The 12,453-nt window shown below is 39.3% G+C and overlaps 1 protein-coding gene across 1 annotated transcript; it reads left to right on the top strand.

The window, feature by feature from the left end:
- Positions 1-932: 932 nt before the first annotated feature.
- Positions 933-12,453, top strand: camkk1b (calcium/calmodulin-dependent protein kinase kinase 1, alpha b). Its single transcript, XM_050068176.1, has 17 exons — positions 933-989; positions 3,877-4,184; positions 4,295-4,342; positions 4,428-4,481; positions 4,577-4,628; positions 4,710-4,819; positions 5,824-5,860; positions 5,954-5,975; positions 6,079-6,167; positions 6,500-6,699; positions 6,894-6,947; positions 7,036-7,109; positions 8,512-8,599; positions 8,703-8,831; positions 9,373-9,476; positions 11,954-12,004; positions 12,340-12,453. The coding sequence occupies exons 2-17, from the start codon at positions 3,945-3,947 to the stop codon at positions 12,419-12,421; spliced, it is 1,434 nt and encodes a 477-aa protein (XP_049924133.1). The 5' UTR covers positions 933-989; positions 3,877-3,944; the 3' UTR covers positions 12,422-12,453.

Below are 12,453 nucleotides of genomic sequence, written 5' to 3'. Positions count from 1 at the left end.
TCTGATATGATTTATCCTTTGCACGGTTTGGTTTTGTCACGTTTTTCTTTTATGATTCAATAGGCTTCACGTGAAGATTATGTAGATTGGCGGAATTCCCAGGTACAGTGAAAGCCTCATTTAATGGCAGGATCGTCGTGGTGTCCATAGTGTCTGTTACAGCCATGTAAACAACACAGCAATAAATTATAATAGAGTGGAATTTCTTTAAAAGCTTTTAAAAAGTATTGTTTAAAATGAGAACAAAGCAGGTATGGTGGGAAAAGATAGGCTTGATTTATTCTTTCTTTTAATTTAATTTCATTTTTTTCCCAGGTAAAGTCTGTCAGTCCTAATCACTTTAATGTTTATTAACCTTTAAAATGTCACTGTAGTTTATGTTTTTCCAGTTTAGTTACATGCAAAACTGGAATCAAGAGATGAGATTAAAACAGACACATGCTGTCTGTTTTAAAATAGCTGGGTAAAAATGTCTGCAATGCATTGTAAAATATTTAATATTATAGGCTATGAATAATACAGAGTGTATACCAACTGTTATTATTATTATTATTATTGTAAGAAGTGTTTATTTTTTATTTTCTAAATTCATGTTTATATTAGAATATGTGAAATACAGTATAGTTATTCAATCAAAAGGAAATAAATATCAATATTGGTATGTGTATTTTATCAAAAAAGTTGCATTTTTCAATGTTGAGCGTATGTTAATGTGTTATTGATGTATCACTACAGGGTTACCCTCTGGTCTTGTGTATCTCCTGATGTCCAGCCTTGTCTTGTGTTTGTGTGAAAGTGTGTGTGTGTGTGGGTGGGTGTGTGCCTCAGAATAGCTCTGCCTCAGCTATATGCGGCCTCAGTTAATCCTTAAAGACGGCCGCTGTTCCCTGTCAGTGAAAGTCTTGCACTGAGACACAGAGGAGTTTCCCCTCCTGAGAGCAACATGCAGATTAACCCCCGCGGCCACCAACACAGGACACCTCCACTGTGTGAGTATGGTGAATAATTCTCCTTATATTTTATATTATGCAGTATTTTATGAGTGCATTATGTTAATGAAGATTCAGATGAGCTTAAGGTTTTTGCTGCATACTAACAGCTCTTGTTTATCATTTTTAATTAACAAGTTTTATATCTTTGCCTGTTTCTATGACATTTAGTTCTATTATAACATGTATATATCAATGTCACAGTCTTGTGTATTGTGTTTGTATAATGAATTTACCTGCCTGTTAAAGCTTTCTACCCTGTTACATAAGAAGCTTTTCAGTTCTCTGTGCTGTAATTTAGGTAACAGTGGTTCTTATCTGCTTCTAGACTTTTCTCAGAGAGTGATACTTCTCATTTTCTGTGTTTTTACATCTAATTGTACCTGTGGGTCCTATCTGAGGCTCTGTTAAAACACTGGATGAAAGGAACAAATAGTTTTCAAACTTTTTAAGAGCTGTAAACAACACAAGTGACTCCTTACATAATAAACATAAGTCATTGATGTTTGCTGTAGCCAGATATCACACAAAGAGTGACATATTCAGTTTACAAACCATCACAAACAGAACTGTTACAGTTTAGAATATAAGGAGTTCTTTGGATGTCTACTACGTGTTGCTGGTAAATAAGACAAGATTATCACATACATTTGAAGCGGTAAAACAGTGTATCAACTGTATTTCTGAGGTTTGGTAGTTCAAAAGGTCAAAGCCCCTACTCAGGTGTCTTCACTTGTGTTGCCTGATTAGACCTGTTGTCAGAAATGTGTGTGTATGTGTGTGTGTACACTGCTTGATTAACATTTCCCTCACTTGCCTGTCAGTTTTGATGCTGCACCAGGGGGAAAGGTTTAATAAGGCAGAGTAATTGAAAACACCTGTGTGGGTACAGGGGAACTTTTAAGGACTATACAGCTTGTTGATTTGCATCTTGTGGCCCATTAACAAAGAAAAAAAAGTGTTGATACTTTTCAATACTGCAAACTACTTTCTTAAAGGCTCCATCAGGTTTAGCATTATCAGACTTACAATGGGCAGTTTTAAAAGATGATCAAAATCATGCAGCAGAACCACAGATATAATTGGTTTTTTGTTTGTTTGTTTGTTTGTTTATTATTCCTCCTTGTCAAAACTTGGTGCCTACATTACCCAAAATGCAACAACCAACACTTCAGTGGATATTGAGTTGTGTTATGCTCAGTGAAGTCACCAAAAGAAAATGTTGGCATCATTTCTGCAGACCACGAATATGTCACATTTCTAAGTTTCATACATATCATATCAGTGTTTATAGAGTGATGTAATCCCTAAACTGACTTTGTCATCTGGAGTTGGACGGCATGGTAAATAGCGTGACACCTAGGCATGATGCCCACTAAGTTGCAGACCACTTCAGACGACTGTTCAAGACCAACAGACAACAAAACCGGTTGTGATTAAAGGTGTTGTTGCTGTATTTCCAGCAGCTTTTAGGGTGTGGGTGTTTTGTACGACCTGTTTGTTACAGCTGTTTTTTAGGCATTAAAAGCAGTTGCTTTTTTACTAAGACATTGCTGTTTTTTCCACTGGGATTGTGGCCCCCCAAAGCGGGTATTTTAAGCCAAAACATCGTTTTTCCTAACCATAAGCAAGTGTTTTTTGCGCTTAAACTTAACCACATGTTAACCACAGCGTTGTTAAAACATTAAGTTTTAACATATTCGCTACATAATAATGTACAATATATTTGTGCTTTGCATAAATCAACACTGCCAACTTTTTAAAAATTAATTGGTTTGTTATGCTAGTAGCAGCTAGCCTCCAGTTGCTAGGCTGGGGTATATATACTGGCTGTGTGTAATCAGGAACATGTGAACTGAGTTGCCTTGATGATGCGGATGTGGTGGACAGGCAGGAGCAGGAAATGTGTCGACAGGCAGTGGAGTAGTGGTAGTTGATGAGGTGGGTGTACTACTAGGTAGGGTTACACCCCGCCTTTCCGAAAATAGACCTCCATTCTTCGAAATGGCGGGGTTTCTCATTTTTTCTAAAGGCCCCGCTATAGAGGGAATCGACTTGTTGTTTACAAATACTTCCAGGTAGAAAACCAGCAGTGTTTCGCTCTCTCTCTCTCTATATATATATATATATATGTATGTATGTATGTATGTATATATATATATATATCCCATTTTTCACGTCACTATATCCCCGTTTAGACTAATCTGATCTGATTTGTAAAGTCTATAAACACAATGATTGAACAAACGTTACTATTTCTGTGTGCACTTTTTGTAATTAATAACATGGTTATTGTAGATTAGCTGGGCTAACCATTAGCTGTTAGCCGTTAGCGGTGTCTATAATAACTCAGTAACTCAATAAATGGTCCGTGAAAAAAATATTTTTTCCAGCGGATATCTTAGTTACAACATGATTGAGCTAGCAAAGCAGTTTTGTGTTGCTATGTGTGGTATTTATTCAGTTATGGGAAATCACGTTGTCTAGAAAGCATCAGTGGCTGCAGCTGACAGGGACAGCTAACAGCAGCAGCAAAGCTAACATCAGGACGTCATCCATTGAAAGCCTCCCGTTGTTGGATACGACATGAAACTACTCCAGTTAGCTCAATCATGTTGTAACTAAGACATCCGCTGGAAAAAATATTTTGGTTTCTTGCAAAGTTTGATGTTTGATAGGTGACTCTCAGGTGTGAGACTTTGCCGTCTGCAAGAAGCACTTACGCACAGTAATAAGGAAGAGTTACCACATAACAAAAAACATAACTTTGACAAAAAGAATGTCAGCTTAGTCTACCAAGTTTCACACCTCTGTAAACCCGACTGTACGGTCCTCTACTCGACAGTGTGTGATCACGTTTCTCCATTTCTGTTTCCGCTCCTCTCAGTGTAGTGATGCATTCTCACCACACCACCTCTGGGACGTTCAGCTGTGAGTGAACAAGGATTAACGACCATGAGCGCCAACACTGTTTTCAGGTCGGACACAGACTCTGAGCACAATGGCGAGCTGGCCGACTTGGTGGCAGCCATTAATGTGACCGCCAACCGCATAACTCCGCCTAACGGCTACAGGTCCAGTAATCCGAGGGCCATGAAACTCTCAGACAGGAAGCTGTCACTGCAGGAGAGGGGAAGCCGCATGGCCCGACAGCCCACCATCGAGACCAAACGTGTGTCCATCACGGATGCTGATGTGAGGAGACCCTAACTACAGATATGACACCCAGAGGTGGATTTTTGTCTAATTCAACATATTATTTATGAGATTATTTACTGAATGAATTCTCCTTTCATTTTCTGCAGGATTGTGTCCAGCTCAACCAGTATAAGTTGAAGAAAGAGATTGGAAAGGTGAATGACTGCTGCACAATGAGCAAACACAAGTGATGACAAATGACGTATAAAGCTGTTTACCTTTGTTATTTTTACACCTCAGGGTTCATACGGAGTGGTAAAATTAGCTTATAATGAAGATTCTGAGCGGTACTACGTAAGTTGAAGCTAATAAATTGTGCATTTATTGTGTTTACATGTCAGTTTGTCATCATCATCATCATCATCATTTACTTTATCAAATTCATGCAGGCAATGAAAGTTGTGTCAAAGAAGAGACTGATGAGGCAGTGTGGATTTTTGCGTGAGTCTAATAATGAAACTTAAATGTCGAATGAGTTTTCCTGAGGTGTTGGTACTGATGTGTTTTTGTGTGTAATTTCAGGCCGCGTGCCTCCTCAAGGATCAAACTCTGTGTTTCCTCTGGAAAAAGTGTACAAGGAGATCGCCATCCTGAAGAAACTGCACCATCATAATGTTGTAAAACTAGTGGAGGTCAGTCAGAAGTCCTCACCTGCTGTACATATATATCCATCAATCTTAGAGTGTCTTTATTTAGCATGTTTACCTTGAAGGTACCATGTTGTAAAAAGTCAGATATCCATGTCTTTGTTTATCATGAAGAAGGTACAGTTGGTGCATAAAGACTTTGAAAGTATCAAAATGCTCGATCCACAGAGAAAAACACACAGTCTGTAGTCAGAAACTGTGTCTTTAAACGAGCCATCAGGACCTCCATAATGTTGTCATGTCACAATTATACTTTATAAAGGTAGAAACTGCCACAACTGAGCCGTTACAGTCAGTCCCCAGCTGCAATGATGGTACAGAGACATAGAGAGCACAGATGTGGAGGACCCGGAAACATTGACCAATCAGAGCAGACTGGGGTTTTTCGGTAGTGGAGCTTAAAGAGAAAGGCGCTAAAATGGAGCGTTTCAGACATAGGGTATACACAGGTTTATTCAGACAGACAGTATGAGAGAAATAAAGTGCTTTTTGAGCATTAAAGCATGTAAACATGTTCTAGAAGAAACCCCATATATAAGTATGAGCCTTATCAGAATATGGGACCTTTAAATGATATCCTGACGAAAACTGACTACAGGGTCCCATGAAAGCAGTTTTTGATTGTAATTGTTCCTCTAAATATTACTCATACACTTGTTGCATGTAACAAAAGCAAAACAATTCCACAGAAGAGACATGAAAGGATTATCTAAAGCTCTTACACACGCTTATCAGTGTTCTTTATCATTATTGTTTGCTGATTAGGCCTCAGCTCTGGTTGATGGTGGTGAAGCTACCCTGGAAATGACATGTTTACTCTGGACTATACTCATAAGAAAGATAAAGGGTTAAATTGTCCCACAAAGTCATGACAAAACACTAATTAGCCAAAATAAGTGACATCACCTGTGTGGATGTATATAGTAACATGACTTCATATATTTGTGTAAAATAGAATATGAGAGCGGTAAATGTAACCTGTCTTGCAGGTGCTTGATGATCCTGATGAAGATGGACTTCACATGGGTGAGCATTCATTCATCTGTGTCAATGTCTGTGTTACGCTGTGTGTCATTATAAACCAGGGGAGTCATTAAATTCTGATTCTTTGTCCTCAAGCTTTCGAATTGATGACAAAAGGGTATGTTTTGGGAAATGTATGCATTTTGTCGCATTAAAGTTGAATTGTTTAAATTGTTTTGTAAAGTAGAAATTTTCTTCCCTCCACCTCTCATGCGGGTCAGCCCGGTGATGGAGGTGCCTACAGATGACCCTTTCACAGAGGAGCAGGCTCGCTTTTACTTCATAGACGTTGTCTTGGGAATAGAGTACTGTAAGTTTACAGATATGATTTAATGAATATTTAATAGACAGCCTGATGAACTTGTAACCTTGGCTTTTTTGTGTATATGGGAGTTAAAGCTACTATGAGTAGATTTAGAAGATTTCCAGCTCTGGTGCCTTAAAGCCACAGTTCACCCCAAAAATCAAAAATACATATTTTTCTTCTTACCTGTAGTCTAGATGGTTTTGGTGTGAGTTGCAGAGTGTTGGAGATATCAGCCGTAGAGATGTCTGCCTTCTCTTCAGTATAGTGGAACTATTTCTTAGCTGATCAGCAGACAACATATCACTTCTTTGCATTCTCTACATTGTCTGCTATAGTGCACTACCACAAGATCATCCACAGGGACATCAAACCCTCCAACCTGCTGCTGGGGGACGACGGTCACGTCAAGATCGCAGACTTTGGTGTGAGCAACGAGTTTGAGGGGTCGGACGCCCTCCTGTCGACCACAGCGGGGACGCCAGCCTTCATGGCCCCTGAGATGATGACTGAACACGAGCAGAGCTTCAGCGGGAAGGTGAGACAAAACTTCTTCTGTTAGCCGAATGGAAAACAGACAGTGTGAGTCACTGAATCACACATGCTTTGGATGTGACTCATCATATCAGGCTGTGTTTAATTGTGGGAAATTATGAAGAAATTATGTCCAACCGCCTACTGAGAGCTTTCAGTAATGACACAGCCCTGGTAATTACTGTGTTTGTTTACCAGGCATTAGACGTGTGGGCGATGGGAGTCACACTCTACTGTTTTGTCTTTGGGAAGGTAAGAAGACTCGTAGCATGTAAAATAACTCAGCCAGTCCAATATTTCATTTCAACATTTTGGTCATTTAATTTTGTATGTCTCGCAGTGTCCTTTTTATGATGAATACATCGTCTCTCTGCACAACAAGATCAAGAACAAGCATGTGGAGTTTCCAGAAATGTAAGCAAACATTCAAAACATGTAGATACCAGAATAGCCTTATTTCTTGTGATAGGATACGCAATGTAGCTGCAACATAATATTAGTAGTGGTTAAAATTGTGGGCTCATGTGTGGAAGCAGGCGACTTTGCTTTTGATTAAAAAACACAATTATAATTTGAACAATTATGATTTGAATGCTACAATATTCTTTAATGAAAACTATCTCTTTTAACTGGAGAGAAAAACTGATAAAATAAAAATTAAATAATATGATGATATCCACTGTAACAACCTTAACAATTCAGCTATTCAGCCCCTCATTCCACCTGTGTCAGGAGAATATTTTGTGTTCTCTTACAATATGCTTCTTCTCGCAATATTTTTGCGTTACCTCTCCAAGAGGTTTTCTTTTTGCACTCTTACAAAATGCTTTGAGTTCTCTTGCAATAAATTTTGCACCCAACACTTTTGCGCAGCCTCACAATACTTTTATTCCTCCATTTCTTCTGATCCATATGTCTGTTTCTATGAAGCCCCCCAAGGGTCACATGAGATCTTTTAGTGTGTGTTGTCCCTTGCAAGGCATTACATGGCAATATTTTGCATTCCCTTGCAATACTTATTTTCTTCCATTCCTCCTGAGCCACATTAATATTTCTACTTTCAAGAGTCACAGGGAGATTTTTTATTTTGTGTATGTGTTCCCTTACAATATGTTCTGTGTTGCTGTAAGCCTATTTCTACAAAGCCCCCCAAGAGTCAAGAATTTTTTGACGTGTGTTTTACCTTGAAATATGTTTTACATTCTCTTGCAATAGATTTTGCCTTACCTTGCATTACTTGTCTTCTTCCATTCCTTTATATGTCTGTTTCTACGGAGCCCCGCAAAAGTCATGGGGATTGGATTTATTTTTTTGGGCCTTTTTTTCCATTGCCTCTGATCCATATGTCTATTTCAAAGCGTACGTCCCCTACAAACATAGAAAAATGCTTATTTAAATATAAACATTAGCGCGTCGTTGTGTAATGCAAGCACATTGCCTCCTTAATAAGGCGGGTTTTCTAACACACATTGATGCTGATTGGACAACACCTCTGACACGAGTGAGAAAATGTATCTCGAACACTGTTTCTGGGAAACATGTCATTCAACCCGGAAAACAAAGCAATACAGTGCACAGCCCTGGATTCCCAACCTTGTTTCAGGAAGCTCCGAATCAACTAACCCTTCCTATCCAATCAGTGACACCTCATCCACCTACAAAAGGCCCTCCCTCTACCTCCTTCATACTCTCTCTCAGCCAGCAGAGACTCTCCACGCCACTTTGTTTACTCCTTTGATTTTATTTTTTTTACTTCCCCCGAGGTGGCTTTGTAACAGGAACTACTGTCAAAAACATAAACTGTTGTTTTCCACAGACCATCGATAAGTAATGAACTGAAGGACCTAATTGAAAGAATGCTGGATAAAAACCCCGAAACAAGAATCACCATCCCTGAAATTAAGGTGACCAGAAATAAAAAAAAATCCCAACTCTGATTAATATTATATCAAGGTCCATGTGTTTATTGTCAATATTTTTCATTGTGACAGTGTTATGTTGTTACAGCTTCATGCGTGGGTGACAGAGAACGGCTCCAATCCTCTTCCTCTGGAGGAGGAGCACTGCACAGCGGTGGAGGTCACTGAGGAGGAGGTGCAGAACAGCGTTAAACTCATCCCCAGCCTTTCGACTGTGGTGAGTCGCACACTCACTGGTCACTATTTAACACTTTAATGACCGGACATGGCTGCCGGGTTGAGTATTTTAATTAATACGTCTCAGTTGCAATACTTACAATATTTCAGCTGATTTCCTGAAGGCCTTTTCTTAAAATATTTTATCTCTTGAAGACATAAGAGGCACTGCATTTGACTTATATCAGATCTTGTCCATTTATATTTACAAAACTCTCTCAAATCTCAAGTGTAGACAATAACAGACACAGGGACACAGAAAAATATTTAGTTGATTAAGTCGCCTTTAAAGTTGTAAAATTGCAATTTTCATATGACAGTACAGGTGAAAGGGGGATTACTAAACAATATGTGATAGTGTTAAAGTATTAAAAACTATGAAGAGTGTTTTACAGTTCATCACAAAGTGAAATTAATTAAATCTCATGTTAAAAAAAATACAAATCTGACATGTAAAATGTATATTTTGGTGTGGAAACTTTACTGGAGGTGTGAAAGTGTTATGCAGATTTCACTGATACTCTCTGTGATGTCCACTGCAGATTCTGGTGAAGTCTATGCTGAGGAAGCGGTCTTTTGGTAATCCCTTTGAGTGTCAGGGCAGACGTGCAGAGAGGTCCATGTCTGCCCCCGGAGGTCTTCTTACGTAAGTGGCCTACTCTGCAAATCCTGCCTGCTCTGCTCTGCCAAACTGCCAGCTCTGCGATTAGGCCTCTAACAAAACAAAGCAGCGAGCAGATGCTTGGATAAAAATAGATCAGTCAGTTACATCCTTTATATGTGTAGCGTGTCTCGCACATATTGAATATATTAGATCTACCATCATACCTGGAATATCAGTCTTTGAATTCTGACTAGCTCTTATACTGTCTTGATTTTGTTTTCATCCTGAAATTAGCAGCACACTCAGGCAGATAAAAGCATTTGTCCTCTCCTGATAAGCTAAATGGAAGCCCCCTGTGACAGCAGTAATGGCTGCACTGCTTTTGTTTGCCATTAACAAGCCAGTCCTGTCTGTGGGGGGGCCGCTGGCGCAGCTAATTACACCTCCATGTGAAGAGATGTGGAGCTGCAGCTACATCCTCCTCCACACTTATCCAGGCACCACCACCAGGACCACTGCAGTCTCCCACACGTGTGAAATCTGTGGAGATCATGTGATATGTAAATCTCAGACAGCAGCAGTGTGATGGTCAGAAAGTGGCTGAATAATAAAGGAGACACTATAACTCAAGATCAATATCTGAAATGCATAGTTTGGCTCAACAGCTGGCTTAAAGAAGAAGGTCAAAGTGTTTGATCTTCTTGGAGGGATGATGTATTGTAATATAACACATTTCTGTCTTTTGTCTATTTATTCACATAATTATTTTTTCATATCATACATATGTACTTAATGTTGAACACTTTAGGCCTCCACCACCATCCATATAGGGGCCCTATAATAAAAAATCCTGATGGAGGCTTCTTCATATTGTTAAAAAATTTCGAATGCTGAAACTTACATGAAGTAACTTACTTTTTCTCACTTTAACTGAGAGACAGATGAGGAGATTGATACCATTGTCATATCTGTTCTCCTAGGAAACTACAGTCAGCAGCCATTTAGCTTAGCTTAGCTTAGCTTAGCTTAGCACAAAGACTGGAAACAAGGGTAAACAGCTAGCCTGGTTTCTGTTCTCGTAAATGGATATTTTCCTCTACGTTTGGGCCTCTGGTCCACAGGCAAACAGAGTTTTAGGTCACTAAAACTAAGATTTTTCAAAACGTCTTCTTAGATGAAGATTTATCAAGACTCATTTATCAGCCTATCATCGCTTTGTGTAATGAGCGTATGCTAGAAACAACAACAACAATGGCGGACTATCGGTGTGCTATTGTTTTATTAGCACTGCTTGGTCTAATGACTAATTTACACTTAAACTTTGTATTGGTGCACCACTTCACAGACAAATTGAGCTGTCTTATGCAAAAAATTTAGCATGCCCATATCATCACTGGTATCTTTGAGTGAGCTCCTTCATCCCTATATCAAACAAAAATCAACAGTGATGATATCTGTAGTTGGTGTTTTGTAAGAGGTAACATTAGCCTGTGCGCCTTACTGCCTTTGTGATGAGGGGAAACTGCTGAAGACAGCAACAGCGCCCATCACTGGCGAGTGTTTGGAGTCATTTTTACATTCTTGTGTGGACAAAGATATTTTGTGAAATACTGACGCATTTAGTGGCAGTATGAAATACACAAGGCACTTTCATTTCTTAATGCTTTGAGCAACAACTGTAGTATTAAAAGCGAAAAAGTCCACATAGGGCAGGCAGGAGGTGGGTGGGTCAAACAAGCGGCGCACTTTCACCCAGGAGACCACTGTTCTTGTCCCATGTAAAACCAAAAGTTAATGGAGTTATTTTAATAATAATGTAGTGTGCTGGTATGTGTAGCATACTATGCTAGTGACGTATGACATGTGATGTATGTGATGTGACGTTACTTTTTTTAACCTACATTCTAAATGTATGTGTGGGAATGCATTTAACAAGCATAAACTGTATATTTACTTTGAAAATAGAAGTTTATTTTGAAAGGACACAGTGCCTGTAACAAGTGTAAATTGACGCACCATCCCTGAGTGTCCAAAACTGGGCTGGAGGGGTAATAGAGCGTTGTACTTTGACATGTTGGGTATTTGACGTTGTTGGGACAGTGATTTGAAATAACATGCTATATTTAATTTAATTAATCTTGTCCAAAATTTAAAACATTTTGAATAGTTGTACGGCACTTAACCCCCCACCCTCACCCCCCAAAAGAAAAAAGAAAAAGATTGTTTCTACACTTTTTGTGTTCAGTGAGCTTAAAAGGAGCAAGTAGGTGAACTTGGAGTGAACCTATAGCTGTTTCCCTTGTTTACAGTCTTTATGCTAAGCTAAGCTAATCAGCTGTAGCATCATATTTAATGTACAGACATGACATTGGTATCAATCTTCTCATCTAACTCTCTGCTGAAAGACAAAGAATTTCCAAAATGTCTTATTATGCCTTTTAACTCCTGCTACAGTAACACCTGACATGCAAACTAACAGTATAAATTCTGGCCTCTTACATTACATCTCCTTCTTGCAGTGGCTCTTGGGGCTTATTGGGGTCATCGCCTCAGCTTCATCCTTCCTTGAGGTAAATTTTCTAAAAGCTTGAGCTCATACGCCTCATACACGGTACATCTCATCTGTTGTTTGTTCAACCTTTAAGAGGATTTAAGGGAGACAAGGCTCTCAACAACGAGCTGTACCTAAAATAAATACTCACACAAGGTTGTTGTTGGCTGCTTTGTGTTGTCTCTCTTGAGTCCTCTTGGTGTGGATAAGAAGTGATGAGCTGAGCTGTGGCGGACATGTTCTCCATGACAGTTTTAGTCTAGTGTTACCCTTCTCCCCCTCCCCCTCCTCCTCCTCATCTGCCATCTCACTTAGCACCTTCAACAACATGACTGAGCGTTTGTTGCCCCACAGGAAAATCAGCAACGAGGGGAGCAGAGAGGGAGAGCTGGAGAACTTGTACGAAGATGATACATTTATAGAAAGTACAGATTAAATGAACATGCACAGATTACATAAGAGGACACT

The sequence above is a fragment of the Epinephelus moara genome, chromosome 2 (genome assembly GCF_006386435.1).
Source record: "Epinephelus moara isolate mb chromosome 2, YSFRI_EMoa_1.0, whole genome shotgun sequence".
Taxonomy (NCBI): Eukaryota; Metazoa; Chordata; class Actinopteri; order Perciformes; family Serranidae; genus Epinephelus; species Epinephelus moara.
This window is presented reverse-complemented; position numbering and strand designations above follow the sequence as displayed.